The following is a 21,775-nucleotide window of genomic DNA, read 5'->3' on the forward strand; positions in this document are numbered from 1 at the left end:
GGAGAACAGAGGCTCCAACCCTTCCCTCCTCGTGCCATCTGCACCAGTCACCCTCATCTCTTTAATCCACTGCCCAACGCTGCAACAGAGCAGCTGCAGGTGGAAATCAGCTGGGCTGCTAAAAAGTTGCTGCACAAATCCTGAGTAACTTCTGCAGCAGGGATGCCTGCAGACTACAAGCAGCATTTCCCCCACTGCCACTGCAGTTGCTGGGAAATTCAAGTTTCCAAAAGCACGCAGGAGTAATTAGATGAAGCCAAATAAATGTGTACACAAAACCTTACACGAATATGCAAATAATAGGGTGTATTCAGCAGCCCCAGAAATTAAAGCAGCAGCGCAGGCTTGTATTTGCATAAACTATGCAGGATATGGCACCAAGTAATTTTGGAACATGTGCATTTTGCAAACAGCAAGCATAATAATAGAGAAATATTTTGGAACGTGACATTGATCAAATACTCCCTAAAACTTCACAAGAAGAACCCCAGAGACACTGCACTATTTAAACACAGACATCTACTGCTGGCATCCTGGGGTATTTTCACTGCTGAGTTCTGTGGGAAAAGAATTGGACTTTATATAGATTTTTATCAGCATTTATTATTTATAAAGCCCTGTTGGCAAGCAGAATGTTTTATGAACAAATAAAAGTGAATGATCCTTGCTTAAAAACCACATAATGAATGAATGAATGTATACTTTGTATATATATGCAAGTGGTTGCTGCTAGTCTATTGCACAGTGAACATGGAAAAGGGGAGGTTTTTTACAACTCTAAAAAGAAGTAACAATAGCCACTTCTAAATGTACTGACATGAAAGCCAAGCCCAATCCAAACTGAGCTCTTCAATCATTCCTGAAAAGCCAAGCCCCTGCCCTGTTTTCTTAACAAGCTGAGTTTCTGCCCTCATGGTCTCCCTCAGACAGAATCTGAGGAAACCAACTTGTCACCGTATAAGGCAAAAAAAGGTTTCTCTTCCTGAGTTACAAATAACTAGGGAAAGTCACACATGCGGCCAAGGAAAGCAGAACTACAATACAGAACTCCCTCACTGCTGACAGGCTAAAATTAGTAGTTTATTCAACTGCCCAGAACTACACACTGTGCCTGTCCTGTGCAGCATCTCCCTCTTTGCCTGCCTTGCTGTTTGCTCTCCACTTCGTCTCGCCTGCTAATTTGTCCCTCGGGGAGCAGCCCAGCAGCCACCACCGAGCCCCACTGATCCCAGGAGCCTGAGAAAATGAATATCCACTTGCAGCTACACCTGGGCAACTGTGCAGTGCCTCCACTGATTCCACCCCATGGCAGCACCCGAGAACAGCACCTGGCCCCACGGGACACTCGGTCTGCAAAAACCATTAAGTGCTCTGTGCTTTCCAGCAAGCATCTTTGCTGCTTCTGCTCTCACTCCCCTGCAGCACCTGTAAGCAGAGTGCTGGGCAGATTTGCTTCAAGCACAGATTCACCCTGCAACGACAATTCCACATTTGCATCTGCTCATTGTATGAAGAGCTTCGTGGTATTTGCAATGACGGCAGATAAATTATACAGGGAACAGAGGAACACTTGCCCAGTGCAGCTGGGCCACTGCTTATGCATGCTAGGGATTGTTTTGAGTTTAGTTTGCTTCTTTTTTTTTCCCTTTCCCCCCCACTGCCCAGTTGCCGGTTACTGCCTGTGGATCCCGCTGGCCATGGAGCTCAGGACACAGACCTGGAGAAAACAGAGAGCAGGTACAGAGCTGCTGAATTTATCTCATCAGGGAGGAGGGAGAGCTCTGGGAATCGCAGAGCTCCTTTCCCCACGGCGGGGCTGGGCTGTGTGAAACACTCCAAAGGAGCAGCAACGCTGCTCCGGCACAAAGCACGCCCCGGGAGTCGGGGAAAACAGGAAAAGAAACGCGAAAAAGAAACTGGCGAGGAGTGAGCAATGCAAAGGAGTTTGAGGGAAATGCCACGCTGGGGACTAATGCTGCCGATCCTACGCTCCAACACCCCAGCAAAGCATGCTGATATACATCCCCCTAGCAGATCCATGCATTCCTGGCACACCGGTGCCCACCGGGTGACATCACCCGTGGGCTCTTCCTTGGCTATTACTTTGAGGAAGGATTATCCCACACTCATTCACACTGACAGCTCATTTTGCAAGTAGCTCATCGGAAACAATATATTTACTTACTAAGGTGTTACTCACATAAAGCAGGCGTGTTCCTGTCAGGCTCCTACAAATTAAGTTATATCCATATATTCTCACCTAGGGTATAGAGCTGCTGAATTTATCTCATCAGATGTGATGCAGTTTCCTTTGGAATTACAACTATGTTTCAGACTAAACTTCTGTTTTATTATATGGAGATGAATTCTAATTTCCATTTCATATTAAGAGGGAATATTAACCATGGTTAGTTTAGTCACATACCTTGAAAAATTATAGATCACGTTCAGTACAAATTTGCATAAGTAGTTTGAGCATGTGAAAGAAGCAATGCTAAATGCTGAATACAAGTACCAAATGCAGAGTTCTTACATTTACTGTAGAATATATTATGTGTATGGCCTCAAAAAGCCTCAGAGATTACGAATACATTTCTTTTCCATGGAAACTATAATTCTCAAATCCAGCAAGCTATTTTAAGAAATTTAAATCAACTATACACTTACATCTGCTGGAAGCAGAACATTTCCACAGGCTGTACACTTCAAGGCACAAGCACAGCCGTAAGGACATCTTCCCAACTCTTCTACTACACTTCTGCCTCTGACACCACATCTCACTCATGCAGATTTAATGCTAAAGTCTTATTTGGATTGTTCTGCACCCAACACCGAGACTTTGGGGGCTGCTGCGCTTTGCACCGCCGCATCACTTAAGAGGATGAGGAAAAGCGGTAACGCGGGAGGCACGAAATAAATGCCCCGCTAGCTTCTGCCGGTATTTATTCAGCGTGAAGCGGGAAGGCTGGCGCTGGAGCCGAGCGCCCGGCCAGCCCGCGTTGGTGCCAGCGCTGCCCGGGCACGGCCGCGCTCCGGGCGCTCGGGAGTCCCGCGGAGCGGCCGCACAAGTTGGGCGGCAGCGGGTGGGTGACCCCTCGGCACTGCTGAGTCATTTCAGCCGCCCAACGCCGGGCTGCCCCGAACCCCCCCGGGCTGGGGGGCAGCCCGCAGAGCCGCCCCGGCCCCGCGGAAACTTCCCCTGCGCTCCGCCGCGCACCGCCGCCGGCGCGGGGGGCTGCGGGCCGGCCGCACTCACCAGGTAGGCTCCCACCGTGCCCTGGGCCAGCATCAGGGCGCACTCGGACACCAGGAAGAGCTGGATGCTGGAGAAGCAGGAGACCTTCCTCCGCCGCCTGCGCTGCCGCGGCGCGCCGGCCCCCGGGAGCTCGCTGCCGCCGCCGCCGCCCGCCGAGCCCCGCTTCCCCGGCATCCTCCCGGGCACCGCCGCTCCGCCGCCGCGGGATGGCGGGCCCCGCGGCTGCTCCGCGCCTTCCTCCTCCTCCGCCTCCTCCTCCTCCTCCTCGGGGTGCCAATCACAGCGGCAACCCGCGGCTGCCTCTCCGCCCGCGGGCTGCTGCCATGGCCAGCTCGCCGCCGCCTCCGCCGCCGCCTCCTCGCTTCTCCCCTCCCCTCGCCCGGCCGCGCTCCCTCTCTCCGCCGGCTCCGCGCAGGCCGAATCCGCGTCCCCGGCGGCGAGGGGCGGGGAACGCGAGGGGCTGGGGCCGGGGCTGGCGGCGGCTCCGCGGCGGGCGGGGCGGCCCCGGCCCCGTCCCGGGCTGCGGGCACGGCGGGGGCAGCGCCCGGGCCGAGCCCGCCGCCCCTGCCCCGCGCTCCGGGCAGCGGAGCGAGCGGCGATGCTCCCGCACGGCGCCGGCAGCGCGGGCTCGCCCCGCAGGTGGAGGAGGGCAGGGTGCCCCCTCATCCCGGCCGGCTCCCTGCCGCTGTGTGTCCCCCCTTCCATTCGGTTGTAGGGGCCCCTTTGCAAAGGGAAACGGAGGCGCCACAAGAATTAAACGTTAAGAAGAAATGAGCGGCTGGAGGTGACTTGCGTCGCGCCGCCGCTGCCATGTGCGCCGGGCTTGGCCGTGCTTCGTGCGCCTGGCACCTGCCTTCCGTGGTGCCCTTTGTGGTCAGCCCCACCTCGAGTTCTAATTTCAGGAGATATCTTCAAAACCACTAATCTTCACTTCTACTATTACAGATCACATTCCTTGTCGGCGTAATTGCAAAACCTGATCTGTTTCACTCTTGAGATGCACTTTTCTTGTTCATTTCTGGATCCACACTGGGGGCTGCTGTTCTACTTCCTTGTGTTATTAAACTCCAAGTTATATGGAACTTTAAATCCACGATTCATTTAGTACTGGGATGCCCATGGCCTTTGAGAGGAAGAATTTTTTGTGGAAACACAGGTTATGTTTTTCAGAAATACCCCACGATTAGCATCCCAAATTTCATTTTCGAAGGCAATTGAGGCCTTGAAGCTCCTGAACACCTCAGAAAATATCTTTGAAAATGGAAGTTAGGACTGTTCTAATTTTCAGAGCCTAAACCAGTCAGCACCAGGAAGTCAAGAGAACTGATATTTTGAATGAACTCTGTTTTTCTTCCTGTACCCTTTTTGAGTTTCTTCTCCCAAAATATTATCACCTCTTGGGTGCTTTGAATTTTGGCCTATTTTTATGTGAATAACCATATTAAACATGATGCTGAAAAATCTCTGAGCAGTGTCTCCACCCAGGCTGATGAATCTTTACTCAGACCAGCTGGTGCACATTGCAGAAACTGCAAACCATTGCTGGAGAGAAAATGCAGAGACCTGGCACACTCAGTCGCTGCCCTTCGCTCATCAGCTGCCAACAGGTCCCTCCCATGCTGAACTTTGTCTTGCCACAGCTTTTCCAGCAGCTCTGTGCCACATCAACAGGAGTCAATAGTCCGCTCCACCTCAGGGGCACAGCCTCCAATATTAATGGCCCGAGGCATCGTTATCAAATAATTAGTGAGGAGAACAGCCTGGTGCTTGTAGATGAGTGGTCTTGATTTTAATGAGATACAGATCAGTCCTCCAGACACTGCAAGCCTCACAAGATGCACATTAGAAGCTACCTGAGGCCTCAACTGCCGAGGTTTTTGCATGAGCCCATGAGAAACTGGCTCTTCCATACAGGTTTCTGCCAGTCCATAAGGTGTTTGTTTTCCATCCTGAAAAAACTGGTTCTTCCACCAGAGAAACCCCAAAAAGGCGAGTGTTCTGGAAATCTCTCTAGACAACAAAAGTGCTCATCTCCTTTCTAAACTGTTTATTTAGGCACCTCTTCTGTAAAAATCCTGAAGTTGGGAAGCTAGCAAGGTCTCTATCTCTAGATGGGTGAATTCACAGGCTAATTCAATTAGTGTGGCTAGACAGATGCTTTGCTCCAGGTGGATGCTGCAGTGCGTGATAAACAGGATGGACAAGCTCACAGACTTTTAAATAGGTGAAACCAGAGTGGTGTCTCTTAAAATACTTGAACATACAGAGTTATGCTAGAGGAAGTCTTAAAATTTCCTGAAAAAACCCCCATCCAACAGAACCAATACAGATTTTTGGGGCATGCTGGTCTTTCCAGTCATCTTTTGCCTGCCCTAGGTTAGATGCTAAAGATATCAAATAAAGATAAGCAAAACTCTAAAAACTCATCTAACTCACCAAGTATATATCTGGAGGCAGAAGTTTAAACTTCTGCACGTGCTACTGCAGTTACCAATATCAGAATATATATATATATATATGCAAATGACATCATGTGTCTTGATCACATCTTAGACATCCTCTTGGAAGAGTTTGTTCAGGCTGATACACTGCTTGTCTTTCACAAGGAAAACAGCTGCTAGAAAAATTTGACTCTAATACTAATTATCTGAAACATCTGGTTGCTTGATTTATTGCAGCAGAATACAATTTTCAGTTCAGTTTCTGTCCAGGAGAGACAGAATGCCTGGGTTTTTTTTTTCTTATTTATGTTGTATACTCACACTTTTTTCCTCTAGAACAATTCCTCCTGGGTTGCTCTGCTGGAGGAAAGAGTGAGGGTCTTGTATCTCCACGTGAGGTACATTGGTAGACCTGAATTTGCTTTTTGCCACCTCTAAACAGACCACATTCCTGAGGGATCTCAGTAGAATGCTTCAGGGATGGACAAGTGACCTGGTTGGATTTAATAGTTAATTATTGCTATGCCCAAACAGCTTTTCTGGCCTAAATTGACTCAGCTTTAACTACTAATGTGTGGAATACTAATGTTCTTGGATTATCATTAGCCTAGAATAAAAAATGACTCTACAGCTAGAATAGTCCCTTCTCCTCAGGGCTCAGCAGTTTTGCCAACACAGTTCTCAGCTCTTTCCACATCCAAAACAAGCCTTTTCCCCACAGTCATTTCTACTAAAGCATCTTGCAGATATCTTGTCAGGTTTTCACAAACGCTCTGAGATTCATTGCTGGCAGGCAGCGTGCTGCCCTAGATAGGGGTGGGCACTCCAATCTTAAACCAGGCAGCTCTCCTGAGACCATCTCAGCACACCTTGACTCTGGACATCTCCTTGCTCCTGGGCTTGTGGCAGCATTCACCTCTGGGTAACCTTAGCAGGCAGTTTTCTTGGTCCATCACCACGCTGAAACAATTTCTGCTTTAGTTCACTTTTCCCCCCTCCTGTTCATGGTTAATATTACTCCAGATTAGCTGTGTAATCTTGATACTAGGCAGGCATGACTTTTTTGATCCATATTCAGAGTCATTGCCTGTGGTATATGGAGTGTGTGGCACTGAAGAACTGAGAGAGAGCTGTGCAGGGTGAGGACCTTAGTGAAGTACTTGACTGGTATCTTACACCTCAAGGGGCAAAAGTGCAAACTGAAAATCTAAGCTTGACCATCAGCAGTGTGGGTAACAGGAGAAGGAACAGGAGAGGATGATTTCCCTTCAGCAGAGCTGGTGGAAACCACTCCTGTGAAATGTGCCAAAGCAAGCAGCTGAGCTCTATCATTAGGCATCTCTACAATTGCCATTGGAATCGTATTCCCAAACCTTCCAGACATATTTTACAGTCCAGGGAGCTAATGTGTGCCTCACCCAGTACAGCCCCACTGCAGCACTGTACCTGTTCCTGCTCAGGATGTAGCAGGGAAAACCAAGAACAGGTGCCAGGAGAAAATGATGGTCTTACAGAAAAACTGTGATATATATTTAAAAAAAAAAAAACCCAACCCAACCAAAGCAGTGCTGCAACCATTGTTGCCTTTGACATTGCAAACATAACTGTTGATTTCTGCCACCAAAACTTCTCTGGATGTTCCCTACGGGGTGGCTGCACTTCATTGCTCTCCTTTCCACTGCTGCAGGCCAGGAGCAGCTATTGCAGCCTGACACTCACCCAAGTGCCTGCATCCTCACCCCTCCCCGTGGCTATGCTTTCAGACAGGTGCTTGTGCTCTCCTGCCCCGTGGCCCTGGGTGCCAGCCCGGCTGTAAATCGCTGCTAATCTGAGATAATTGCAAGGGTGAGTGAGGAGCATCACGGTGAGAGCCGCCCTGGGGGCATGCTTGCCTTGGTCTGCCGGGTTCTGGCACCGCTTCTGCCCCTTGCTCTGGCAGAGGAGATGCTCTCACCTGGCTGTAAGGATGTCACAGCCCTGCATTAGGTACAGCAAAATAATGTCCCGGAGAGGTTTGTGTTCTGCTCCGTTCACAATCCCACCAGTGAAGTTAAAAATCAGGCACAGCTGTCTCAGATACCAGTCTCAGACTACATTTGGGTTTCTTTCCAGGACAGTGTATCTGTGTTCGGGCCAGTTTTCGTTTGCTTTAAGGCATTTGGATGAAAGGAGAGCTCATGTGCTGCCAAAGCAGATTTGCATGTAATGTAAATCATATCCCCTTGGCACCAGATCTGCACCCCTGACTGGTCCTGCCTGGTGCATTTGTCTGAGGGAAGGCTTGCTTACATAGTTAAGACAATAAGGAATAACTTCAGATATGTTCAAAGTACAAGGAAGAAAATGTAAATAAATATGAGATCCCAGGGCTTTGGCCAAGAGGCTTTTCCTTGGGATGGCTTTGAAATGATGTTTTTGTGATTCTCTGGTGCAAACCCCTGTGGAACAGCTGGCACAGGAGGGAGCAGACAGGAAGGGATTTAAATCACCTACCAGTGTAGAATGGGGGTGTAAGTGTGCCCAGCAGCCAAGGGTGTGTGGCAGTGAGGAGAACTGAGACTGGGGCAGCTTGGGGATGTGTCAGCAGCTGTCATTTCCAAGATACCATGACACTAACAGTTTTAAAGCAATTTCTTTCTATAAACACTTCTGGCTTTACTGCCTTGCTATTTTGAGTCCTGCTGGAGACTTGGACTCATTAAAAAGGCATTTCCTTTGGACAAGCAGATTAGATAGCTGTTCCTTCCCCCACAGGATGAAAGGATGGAGAACACCTCACTGAAGCTAAAAAATGAAAAAAATTGGGACATACTAGTTTAACAAGAGGTCAAGGCTCACCTCATCTCCACCTATAAAAAGAGCTAACAAAGAGAGGAGATTCCTAAATGCAAGAATTGGATGTCTTGTCTACAATCCACATTGCATAAACCTGGCTCCTAAACTCTAATTATGGTTCCCCAAATAAATGAGACTTGGATCTGAAAGCAGCTGTGTAATCTCCAGTGCCACTGACTCCATGAGACCTGAGGGCATGCAACACCTTTGCAGCAGAGCTAGGCACCCAGCAGGATCATGGTCTAAATGGAAATCCCAATGACTTTTGAATTAAAGCAATGTCATTTAGCAAACACAGTATAATTGTGAAGTACCTGCAAATATTGACATCAGCCTAACGCCTCATTTAGTAGGAAAGTTAATTTGCAGAATCAGAAAATGAAAAGTAAATTACTGGACAATAGACTGCTGCTTTCCTGACTATTAATCAGCATCCCATAAAGCAATGCTTGCCCAAACTGTAAGTCAATATACAATAAAAATATTTAATTTCTTTTTGTAAGGATGAGACCTCGAAACTCTAATTCTAGAAGATAATTCTATTTAGTCAAAAAAAGGAACGTCATCTGTATTTTATACATTGATGTGCCTTTGTGAAACAACTAAGATACTCACTGTAGTAGCACATTATTACAAACGTTCTGCTTTCCTGTCACTGTGACACTCTGAAAAATATTCTTGGCCAGACCTGTCCATGGCTGATGATGCAGCAGAAGGCAATGTTCCCTGGAGTCTGCAAGAATTCATCTTCCAGGTGGTGGGGTAACAGGAGGAGTGATGGTGCCATCTTTTGTGTGGGAAGTCACACCAAGCTCTCGCACAGTCGCAGTTGCTGGTGACACACAGACTCTTCTGCCCAGCTCTGAGCATTAATATTAGTGGGTCAGCCCAGAGTTCATTGCTGTGATTTCATTTTGACCCCTTTCTTTGGGGCTTTTTTAATGTTAGCTGGACACAGTTTGCTCCTTCTACGTGTCCACCTTGTGAGTAAGTTCCTTAAATAGCAAAATGTAGCAGAGGTTTTATATGAAAGTTTGCAGAGTGCTTTGGACCAAGGGAGCCATAAACAGTTAGTAAGCAAGTGGAGTTTCACCCAGACACTGAACAGTTGTGCTCTGACACTTCTTGCTAGATAATGACTTGATGGCCCCAGTACTTGTAAATCAGACTGTCCCCTTAGTAAAGAAGTTGTTTACAGTGATGCTCAGTGGCATCTTGAAATCCAGCCATGGGTGCATGTGCTGACTTCCCCTGGAGCCTTTTATTTACTGTCCATGACCACATTCTCAGTGGATCTCTCAGCTTGGTGTGAACACTTTCAATCAAACACTGCTTGCTTTCAGCCCAGTCATATCTTTTTTTCTCTAGACATAATGTAGAGCATTGTATTTGACTCACTGTACTAGTTCCTGGGTTTATTGAAATGACTGTTGTATCTCTTTGCTGAATAGATTTTATTAACATCTCTGGTAAAAACCTGGCCTAGGGCTTTTCTGGATGAGCTGTTTCTTGCCAATGGAAGGGAGTTTCCTGTGTGATTTTGTGGTGAATCTGTAGTACCAGGGTCTCTCTCAGACACACTGTAGTCCCCGATGAAGTGAGCCACTGTGAAGGGTGTTCCATTTCTCAGGCTGAGGAAAAGGTGTTATGGGAGAGTGGGAAGCTGAATAATTATGATAATTAAAGTAGTGGCCTATGCTGTCCATGAAAGAATCAAGGCAATCAGCAAACACAAAGTTAGATAGTACAGACAGAAAAGGGAGGAACTTCACTGATGGCATTGGGATGTTGTGGAGCAGCTCTTCAAAACAAAACCAGCTCCCATAAACCAGCCTTTTATTACCTTTTTTTCCCTTTTTGTTTTGGCCAGAACTGAGTTCTCTCACCCCCTCAACTGATGCGTGACCCGAGTTCAATTCAATAAGTTCATCTTTGGAGCAGCTAACAGTGTTGTTGGGTGTTACTCTATATACTTATGTAATTTCAGTTGGGTGAGCTTGATGTAAAAGAACACCCTTTTGTCACCTTAGCTGTCCCAATGCCTCTGGGTACCGTAAGGTCAGCCACAATCTGTTTTGGCTGGACACATAACCCTGAGTGGAGCTGTAATCTTTTAGGTTCTTGTAGATTACTAACAATGTGCCTTTGAAAAATGGCAGCAATATGAATATATAGTGAGCATTTTGGCCAAAATTAATTGTTTTTCTTTTGTCTTGGACTCCACTGTAATAGCCTGTTATAATTGAGTTTCAGCATTCTTGACAACATTTGGTCCTCAAAGGTTTGCACACATACTAATGGAAGCAAGTAGGAGCTTCAAGAATAGAATTGAATTTTTTTAATAACTTATTTTATTGGGGGTTTAGTGGTTTATTGTGCTTTATTGGTTCAAGCTTTTAGAATTAAGAGATTCCCTAAATTATTTCGTGTTGATGTGAAAACAAAATGTATGTAACAGCCTCTTGTAGTACATAATGTCACAAACTGATATTTAAGGCAATGGCCATCTGATATAAAGACTCAGCTGTGAGGGGAGCCTTTACTGAAGTCACTGTAGAAGACCTTGCAGAGCATTCCTGAGGTCTGCAGGCCAGCTTTATCCAAAGAGCACCAGAGTCTTGCTGCTTTTCATCCCTGTGGTCCTAGAGGCTGAGCTTCCCCTCATGAAGGATCCTTGCAGCTATGAAGGAGTATAATATCTCTCAAGCAATGATAGAAATGCAGGGCCCAGGAATGCAGGGGAGAGAGGAGTTGTTGACCTCACTGGAACTTAGCTAAGTCAGTGAAAGATAAAGGGAATTCACTTGCTCTTGGCCTGACCTCCAGCATGAAAACAGGGCAGTGCAATGGGCAGTCAAAGAATAAATCCAAGTTATTTGGAAGTGCCTTGGTAAGGCAGTAAAGAGTTGCTCTACTTGACCTTGAAATAAGCAATATCCTCAAGGAAAAAACGTCCAATTCATTTGCTTACAGTGAAGCAAACAGAGCCCAGAGTTTGGTTGACATAACAGAACAACTCTCCTGTAAAAAAAAGTCAGGGAAAAGGTGTCATTAAAGGAGATTTGTGAGCTTGTTATCTTGAGGCTTGATGCTAATTCTAGAGTGTTCAATAAGCATGGAGAAAATGGAGCAACAGGAAAGGCAAAGCCTGACAGGTTCTTAACAGCGTTACATTCCTGCTCCGCTTTTCATTGCTATTTTAAAAAGAAAATAATTGGGTTACAGGAAATATCCTGAAAGCTCTCACATGAATGTGTGCTGTTTGGGTAGAGTGGCCTGCAGGTGAGCCCTCAGCAGTTATTTTTCATTGAGAAAAAGACACAGTTTCTATCTCCTATATTTTTTTGGTGTGAAGGGCTGTCCACAAGCCAAGAATGGCATTCTGCTAATGCTGAGGGTGCAGTAGTGAGGATTGGATGCTAATTTTTTGTCTCCAAACAGAGCATGGGATGGCTAGTTCAAATGGATTTAAAAATAAATAATGTCCCACTACTAATTTAAATGTCCTTCCTCTCTAGATCAGGAAACTAGCTCCAGCCTTTTATACTTATGGTGGGACATCAAGAGATGGGATTCACTCTGCCACTAAAATTGTTCATCTTCCCAGAGGAGATCCGATGCACCTACCCAGGGAAGTTACAGACAGGATCTAATCTAGAGAAAGAAATGACCTTGAGATGTGGTTTTCAGGGATATTCCCTAGAGCTCAGTGGGATCTGGTGCCATAAAGACACCACATCCTGTATTGACACCACAAGGATGGGAGGTAATTCCCACTGCCTAACAACAAACATTGACACTGTCATTCAGGATCCAGCTCTGCACCTCTACCTTAAGCTCCCTTTCTGACTTTCAAAGTCTCTTTTCTGAGAGAAACATCCTAACTGTCAATTATGAAGGATATGTTAGGCTGCATAATTAGGATGAAGGACAGTTGTTTCAGAAGGCAACTATTATTTTTATTTTTCTATGGTAATATAAAACTCTCCTGTGAATCAATCATAAATGTCTCTCCAGTGATTTATGACCAGTATGTGAAAGCTGAGAGATGGCTTGAATGCAGATTTTTTAATAAATTATTTCCTTGAGTTTTTGTCCCAAATGCAATAATTTGCTATTATTAATAGTCTGTGCACATCATTGAGGCAAAATGGAGCATGGCACTTTAAGACAACCACTGTACTCAACAAAACTTCCTTGCCTAACTTCCTCCATGTGGACATGTATCATTAATCTTTTGACAAGAAGGATCTTGATTCTTTCCTTTTGTACAAAATTAAAAATGCCTTTCTGGAACAGAGAACTGAAGTAGTACATCTACTGAAAGCATGAGAATCAAGGTCTTTACAAAAGATACGGCTTTTTAAAACATTCAGCCTTGTTGACTGACATAAATTGCAGCAGTGCCCACCTGGTCTGTTGAGGACTGAAGTTCTGGGGGTGCTGCTTTCTTCTGAACAAAGGCTCAGTCTCAGCTCTCTATGTGGAGATTGTTTTACCACCTGGAGGAGACAATATGATAATGATTATTCAAGAGAGTGATTGTCACTGCAGTCATTCCATTGTATCAACATGCCTTTTCTCAATCAAGCTGAACAGACCTTCCATGAACTATTGCTGTTGTTTGCTTGAGAAAAGCTCATTACCAGGGCTGATCAAGAGAGATGCTTCAACCATAATAAATACACGTATTTCTGTGAAACTCAGCTTTTTATGCCATTTTTATTAAAAGCTGTATGTTTTGATTACTGGATTTTCTATTAGAATTCTCCTTTCAGCAAGTAAAAATTACAATGACAATTTTAATACCTTTATGTAAAGTTTTCTCTCTGTTTTTCGGGGAAGGTCAATAAAATGTGTCCATTTTACATTTCAAAAGGAAAACAGACTTCAGGATAGCTGTCAAATTGCTTTCTCTATCTTGATTATTTAACCATCAGAATGTATCTTACATCTCCTCCTGTGCTATGAATTAGCCTGATACCACCGACATCACCACAGTTTTCACATCCTTCCGAGCTTTTTGTGGGTTTAGGTTTCCTAAAAGAAGCATTAGAGGGACACATTTCCATGCTGTCTGTGATTTATGAGTAGGTTTTATTTGTGGGGAGATTAAATTGTGGTAGGGTTGGGTCTGTTTGGGTTTCCACGATGGCCTCTGATGAGTTTTAATACAGGTAACCCTCACAGTAAATCAAATGTCTCAGCTGATCTACAACGAAGTGAAGCTGTGACTCATTGCCTGGTAGAGCATTGCCTTTCCTCAGACTGTAACTCATTAAAGTGAGGGAGTTATTTACGACCCTCCTTGCAGCCACCCTAGCTGATGGTGTCATTTGGGAAACCTGGATGATCCATATGGAATGTGAAATACTTGATGGTTCGTAGATAACTCATTAAGGTCTGAACAAATTCAAAGTATGCTTTCCCGGGGAAAGCTCATCTGGGTGATGAATGTGGCCATCTCTGGGCTCCAGGGGTCTCCTGGAAGCACAAAGAATGTCCCCTGCCTTTGCCCAAGGTTGATGTACATAAGGTTTTCTTGGAAACTTGATAACTCTGTGACCTGCAAAGTGTAATGAAGAAAGGATTTTTTTTCCAAGTCAAGCATGTGAGTCCTGCAGAAGCAGCACAAGAACAGACACCTCAAGCTGGAGTTGTCATTGTTGAAAGTAAAAAAGTTCTTGAGCTTGGAATCTTGGCTAATGCAAGCCTGAGGGCATGCAAGGCTTAGACACTGCCCAGAGCTCGCAGAGCATCTGAACCCAGGCCTAAGGACTGGATTTACAGCAGCACTTGGGTCAGTTTACCATCTCTCTGTTGCTCAGCATCTGCAATATATTTCTTTATACTCCTTTCTGTCACTCCTTGGTGTCTATGCTATCAATGCTCATGATCAGTCCTTGAATTCATTCACCATTGAGCCATTCTGGAAAACTCATGGCTGCACCATCATATTTACACTTCAGCAGCAATTCCAACCCCCAAATCCCTCTGTGTCCACCAGCCAGCTGGGCTCCCTCTCCTGAGCAGCCATGCATTCCAGGAGGATCCTGGCCATCCTCTTTGAAATATGTTTTATTGTCCCTTGGACACCAGTCTGTCACTTGGATGGAGCAGGCTGAGACAAGGGCTGCACTCATGCTTGCTGTTAAGTGGCTAATGCACGGGGGAGGCAGAGGGGGATATTAAATAATAATGACAATAATAATACATCTGATAGAGTTCTGTTCCACTTTAGCACTAAATGGAAAGCTGAAAGCCTCCCTATGGATCTTTTCCATCTCCTGCACCAATGGTTGTAACAGATGCATCAGTTTAAATTTATGACTTGCATGACAAATAAGACTGATACATGTGTTTAGAAAATCTGGGCCCAACTGGCATGTTTTGATTAGCTGCAAATGATGACACTGCCGTGTCTGTAATGCAACTTATAAAAGGCATAGATGTGGTCCACTTTTTTAGTTGGAGCAAGACAACATAGATCTTTTAATGTGATATCTGTCCTTTACTTCCAACTTTATGAAAACCTTGTGAAATAAAAATAAAAGCAATGAACTTCCTTCTCTGATTTTAAAAATACCCATAAACAACAAAGAATTAGTAAAACCCAAAAGAGGAATGAGGAAACACTGAAGATGAAAACCACTGATCCATTTAAGCACAGATGAAAAGATTTGACAATGTACTGGAAAGGAATATTAAACAGATACAAGCTATTAATTTTCACTGAGGGTCAGCCTGGGAGCTTGAGTAGCACCTGAGATTCAGGTTAACCCTTCACAGTGGGGAGGACCTCACCATCAATCAGAGCTTCTTACTCTTCTTGGAGGATGTTGGTACTGCACGTGCAATAACTGCAAAATGTTTTAGACAGGTGATACTGTTTATAGAAGGGAAGGGTAATCTGGAAGGTGGAAAGAGCTCAAAGATTACAAGGAAGGCTAGCAAATGGTAAAATTAGCATGGAAAAATATTGGTCCCTTTCATTTATTTCTTACAGGGAGAGGACATTGAGGGGTGAGACTGGTCTCAATGAAAAACAGTTTCTGCTATCAGGACCTCTCCTGGGAACAGAGACCTTCCAGCTCATAGGGCAGCTGTTAACACTGCAAACTCCCTGTGGGCTGGGCTCTCCTGGGCATTTTTAACGTCTGTGTGCTCCCAGACAATTTGAGCATCTTCCATCTTCAGCATAACGAACATGAAGCTTTTATAGTACTTCACAATGTCACTGGCTCATCCCTCATTTTGAGGTTCAAACTCTGCTCAGTGCTTTTGGAGGGGAATGAGGTTGCTGGGAAAAGCTGTGCAAGCAGTTAATGTGAGGAATTTCAGCCTTGATGCCTCTGTTCTGAGCACTCCTTCACCTAAAACAGAGCATTTACCTCCTCTCAGCTGCCTATGCAGCCAACTTTTTGTCCTTGTCCTTAAAAAAAAACCCCAACATTAAACTGTACAACAAATCACTGTACTTGTCCACAGGGAACAGTAAATGCTACTCTACTCATACCTTACTCCTTCAACAGTCCTATTTCCAGTGCTAGAAATAATGATGTGAATACCTCTATATCAGCATTTTCCATCATGATTAAAGCTATGCCAGTCACCATAAAGGTCACCATGTGATAGACTACAGACCACAGGCCCCCACAAGCCAGTGTGACTAACACATTAAATATTGGATTGCAGTTTGGTCAAGTGGCTGGTGTAGTGTGAGAAATGAAATCAATACTCACCCTGGTGAGAAATGATAGAAATGAGCATTCACCCTCAGCCACGTTCAGATGGCTGTGAGTCTGGAGTGCCATATTTTCATGTTTATAACCTAGATGTTGCGTTAAAAATTGCCCTGAAACTCAGTAGTAGTGGCAAGACTGAGCACTTATTCCTTCAAGCCTTTCTCAACTTTATCAATGCCCTTGACTTTTGAAGCAGCAGTTATCTCTGTGGAGGTCTTGACTCATCCTGCCCCAGCCACGGGGGAGGGACCTCTTCTACCAATTCCAACAGAACAAACTGTACTAGGGAAGATTCAGCTTGTTCTACCTGGAAAAAAAATACACCCAACAGGACTGTTGTAGCTGTTTAAAGGAGATTGTATTCTGCCCCTCACGAGAGAAATATTCCAGGTACAGCGAGATGCCTTTTAATGACCTGCACATCATGTGGAACAAAAGCCTTTATTCCCCAAACTTTCTCCTTTCCCAATTTTCCACATTTTTAACATGTTCATTACAATTATTATTGTCATCATTTGGGATAGTATTATTAGTATATTTTATTTTCTTTCACTTATTAAACTGTTCTTTTCTCAACCCACAAGCTTTATCTTTTTTTGATCTTCCTCCCAATCCTGATGGGGCTAGACCATGTTGCATTTTGTTAAATTGGAATTAAACAGAGATGTTTCTAGACTCAAGGTTGATGTCTCAGTATCTTCTCTATTTGGTCTTCAAAGAAAGTTCAATTTTATTCTTCTAGATTTTATTTTTGTTTCAAAGGTGCACCAGTTGAGCATACAAAGGGGGTTTCAGACTGATCTTATTATCTGTTTACAACAGGCTGGTCTTGAGTTCAGAATCATCGCTGTTTAAAAAGCATTGAAGTTGTAGTAATGAGTATTGGAGTGTGTTTTATGTGCAACCTTCTGGTCTCGAAAGCAAAACAAAGTGCTTCACCTCTTTTAGCATGTCTGCTCCTTGAATATTTATTTTCCAGGTCAGTCTTAAAAGCAGCCCATTTCTTACAAGAGTAAATCCAGTATTGAAGCTGTTAAGTCCAGGCAGCTGCTTAAAACTTGGCCCTGTCTGAAAAATAATTAATAATAAGAAATAAAACTGTGTTTGTGTAACCTTTCTGTAGAAGAAGCCACTAATTGATACAGATGTCAGTGCAAAGAAGCACTCGGAAGAAGCATTGATTACAAATCCCACTGGGATAGGGCTCTCTAAAGGTCAATCACTCCTTCTATTAATTGCTTTAAAAATAAGGCTTGGAGAAAGCTGCATATGAAATAATGCTGGGATTTTGGGAATCCCTGTTGTAAACTGTGGCAGTGTTTCCATTGGTTTCAGGAGGAGAAAGTTGTGCCATGGCTTGGATGGGCCTTTTTATTCCTCCTGGGTTTGTCTGTAATGAAATTGGCTGGTGAGGAAGGGAGCAAGGCAGAGCAGTGCCAAAACCAGAGGTCTCATTACAGACTGCTGCACTGAAAACATTCATTTCAAACACCTCAAAAAGCGCAGGAGAGAAGATTAAGTCTGGGTATGTTTCATTTCTCCAGGCAATTTTTCTTCCTGGGTTACACAAATCTATTCTTTTCGGTTGTTTAATAAAAAAAGTCACAGAGTGTAATTGTTAAAACGAGCGGTGGGAAATGCAACAGCCTGACAAGAAATTACATGTCTTATTTATCTCCTCTGACATTACTCCTGCAGGAGCTGGGTGCTGGTGGAATGTATTGCACTGGAACATTTCCCTCTGGTGCTGGGCAGGGGCACTTCCCCCAGCTCTGCAGCAGTTTCCTCCCCACTGGAAGTCCTAAAGGTAAATGCAAACCCAGGTCTGAATTAACCTGTGAATCTTGCCAGAGACTGATGCCCCTCTCTGCCCTTGCTGTTAATGCTGGGGAAGAAATGAAGCAGGTCAGGCAGAGCTGGAGCTCTGTGGGTGGCCTCCTGACTGCAGGAAAAATTAAATCAAAGCTCAAGGAATAGTTATCCCTGGGGAAGAGGATTGGTGCTTACAGGTTTTCTCTGTGGATGCCTGAAAAACTGCCCAAGCACAGTGCACAGTGCACGACGAGCTTTGGCTGAAATAGAGATGGAAATGGATAAGACAAGAAGAAAAAAAAAATGGTTTTAGTACATTTATTTCATGGAAGTGGCAGTATGAAATCAGATCCTGTTTAACCAGATTGGAATTCTTCTGTGCAACGATTTAACAGCATGCTGATGTGCTGATAGCATTTGCCATCAGCTTAGTTAAATGCTGGTACATGGTGATCCAGTCCTACAAAAATTCACTCGTTTTCACAGATAGCTATCCAAGGGCATCAAGGCTCTTCTGAGATGGATGGCTTCTTCTTTTGAAGACCCTAGCTACTATTTTGATCAGCACAGTGTAAAAAACCTGAAGGGAATTTAAATTAGATTTAAATTATTTCTTCGTTTTGCTGTCATTATATATTGGGAGGAAGGGGAATGAGCAAATAATGAACAATATTGCAATTATACCTTCAGAGGGTTTGACTTATGTAGGGCAACTGGGCCAACAGATGGTGAAAGCAATTTGATGTACAAAAGTATGAAATAACTGATCTGGACAGAAGGATTAAAGTGGGGTGTGGGTATAAATTGAACATGGATCATGAAAAGTATATTGGACTATTATGGGAAATCACTGCAGCCTGAGCACAGATGCTGCAAAAGAGCAAATCAAAATGCACTGGCACAGTAATAGAAACAAAGACAAAAGGTGAAAACCTTATTGTTTTAGTCCTTTGTCAGCGCTGCAGGCTTTGATTTCTTCTTTGTACAAGAAGAAATCTGCCTCGAGGGAGAGGAGCTGAAGGATCTGGTGGGGAGCAGAAAGTTCACAGGGGCTGGGCCAATTTGCATGGCAAACTACAGGGTGATGTGCTGATTTTGGAGAAACACCTTTAAGGAAGGGCTCCATCGGGGCATTGCATGCCTTACACTAGCACTGAACAAGACAGAACATCTTATTAGTGTTGGCAAAAGGGCCTGGACGAGGCAAAAAGGCCAGGCTGCCTCTTCTGAAGCATAATGCAAGCACAAAATAAGTAAAATGAGGACACACATTTGAGAGCACTTAATGGGAAGCACCAAGTTTTTAGTTGATAATAGCCACTTAATCAAACAGCCTTATGTAAAGTCCTTCTAATCCCAGTTCATCAGCATCACTGGGGTATTCCCAGGACAGAAGCACAGTTTTGCTGACCAAGAAGACTAAAAGCAGGAAATTCATGCAGTGCTCCTGTCTGTGCTGCTCACATCTAAGGGAATATGTGCCCCAGACAGGGGTGCATTGGTTGGGATCCCCAAGGAAGCACTGTCCAAGCTGGTTTCCAGGGTGGGCTGGGCATGGCACACACCAAAGTGATTGCAGAAATTCAGGAGTCACATCCCTGCACTGCCCTGCCTCCTGTACAGCAGGACAGCCCAGCCTGGATGTGCCTCTGGGATGGCCACAGCAACCCAGCTAACACATCTCTGATAAAAGAGCTGTTTACCTGCTTCAGGTGGGTGTTGTGGGGCAGCTGAGAAGGATGGCAATACAATCCCTCCCTGTTTTTAGGAAAGAATGCCTCCTGGTGTCCCCTTCCCTGTGCACTGCAGAGCTGACAGCAAAATACAGGCTCTGGGCATCTTCTGCTGTGATCCAGGGGGAGAATTTGGGGGGCCACTACTGGACTGGTCCATACAGAAGGATTCCTGAAGGATTCCCCAGAAGGGAAAGGGAAAGTCTGTGGGATACTGAGCTGCTGAAGTAGCTCACTGTTGCTCTCTGTTCAACAAATGATAAATTGAATATGCTGCCCCAGAAAGCCATGACCAGCCCATCTGTCTAAACCCAGAAACTCTCTTGTGTTCACTGTAAAGCTCTGAACTTTCATGGCATTGCCCTCCTATCTGGAGAGGATAGCAGCATATGACTGCCCTGGACCTGCAGCACATCCCAGTTTTCCTTATTTTCTAGCTGGCTAAATTGCTTTTGGCTGGACATGTGGTGGATGGAGGATTGCTTCAGTTCATTTCCCACCCATAACTGAGCAAATCAGCCCATTTACTCTTAGAGCTCCCATTAGCAGAACTGATGGAGAGGCATGAGGAAGTTCTTGTTTGCTTTTTCATCCTCTTAGTCACACAGTCCAGGACCAAATGAAACCTTCACCCTAGAAATGTGTCCTATTGTGAGAGGCACTTAATTCCTGCAAGGCTCTTGGAGTGCTGAGGAGTCAGAACAGCACAGCCTGAAGGGCTGAGGCACAGTAAAAACCTGACTTTGGGATTTAATGGCAGAAACAGAAAATAAGAGTGTTGGAGAAAATCAGTTTAGAGGAAGTAAAAATGGATATTTAAAAAAAAATAGTTTTCTTCAGCTTTGGATTAGTCACCATTATGAACTTTTCTCTCAGTTAAAAAATCACTTCTAGGTCAATTTTTCAGTAAAAATTCCTGTCTCAGCGTGAAGGGACCAGTCTTTTCAGCTTGAAAAATACCCCTGCAACTGGCATGCCTGCACTGAAATATATTGTTTTAACAATGTGTACGTGAAAGTTAATACATAAAAACTGCTGCACTCACTTTTTCCAGTCTGTAATGTACGCCTAAGTCAGCTCATGTGCATTGTCTCACTCCATCCGAATTGCCATATTTTAGGGAAATTTTCTTGCAGAAAATAAATCAGCAGGATCCCTCTCTGGAGCCCCTAAGTCCCAAGATTCCAAGTTTGTTTTGGTTTCATTTTTATTCCCTTGTTTTTGGAAATTTTGGGGTGGGTAGACTGGAGAAATTTTCTAACTTGTTTGGCCATTTCTTGCTTCTCCTCCTCTCCCCCTGTCTCACTGATGATCTCCTCTCCCCCAGATCTCAGAACCTGCCCCATCTGGAAAGAATGCATCAATCTGGAACACAGGCCAGCAATATATAAGCCAGGAGTAAGAGTAAAGTTATAGTAATTAAGGTGGAGTCCTGAAGGGATAGGTTAGTGTTAGTTAGCTTTGAAAGAAATTGCAAGAGTATGCTCAGACCTTATTAGTGGATATTCCCTGGGTAGAGAATATATAAGATACCTGAAGAGTTAAGCTGAAAATAAAAGCTTCAGCAAGGGCTACTTAGGTCTTAGGAAGGACAAAGAAGGATTTAATTTAGATTTAGTCTAGTGAGAATTTTCTGTTGGAGAGGTAAAGGTAGGAATTTAAATGGTTTACATAAAGCATCTGAAATGAAGCAGCAGGGAAAGGCTGCTGGCCCAATGTCCAGCAGACCAGAACTTGTAGCAGAGAAAAAATACTGACAATTGTTCTGTTAGACATGCAGTATCTTCTGGCTCTCACTTAATTCGGAAGAAAAACAGGGTGTACCCCAACAATGGTGTGCAGTTCTTGATCCAACGCCTTCCTCACCCTAGGGAGGTGCTGAGGAGGGTCCAGGGGCAGCAAAGCCACGTGGATGTGCTGCAGACCCTGAGCAAACAGCCAGTCCCTGCCTCC

The 21,775-nt window shown here is 44.7% G+C and overlaps 1 protein-coding gene across 2 annotated transcripts in view; it reads right to left on the reverse strand.

Moving 5' to 3' along the window:
- The window catches only part of SLCO3A1 (solute carrier organic anion transporter family member 3A1), a 141,396-nt gene extending 137,705 nt beyond the window's left edge, over positions 1-3,691 (reverse strand). Inside the window, exon 1 of one of the 2 annotated variants that reach the window (XR_011681451.1) lies at positions 3,257-3,517. Coding sequence is in view for 1 of the 2 variants with exons in the window: in XM_071441283.1 (XP_071297384.1) it covers positions 3,257-3,430 (174 nt within the window). In the remaining variant the exon portion in view is untranslated. Of the gene's footprint in view, positions 1-3,256 lie in introns of both variants that reach the window. The other variant, XM_071441283.1, reaches the window with a different exon arrangement.
- Between the last annotated feature and the right edge of the window lie 18,084 nt (positions 3,692-21,775).

Source organism: Agelaius tricolor, unplaced genomic scaffold, assembly GCF_023055355.1.
Source record: "Agelaius tricolor isolate 1412-34295 unplaced genomic scaffold, bAgeTri1.0.p SCAF_16, whole genome shotgun sequence".
NCBI lineage: Eukaryota > Metazoa > Chordata > Aves > Passeriformes > Icteridae > Agelaius > Agelaius tricolor.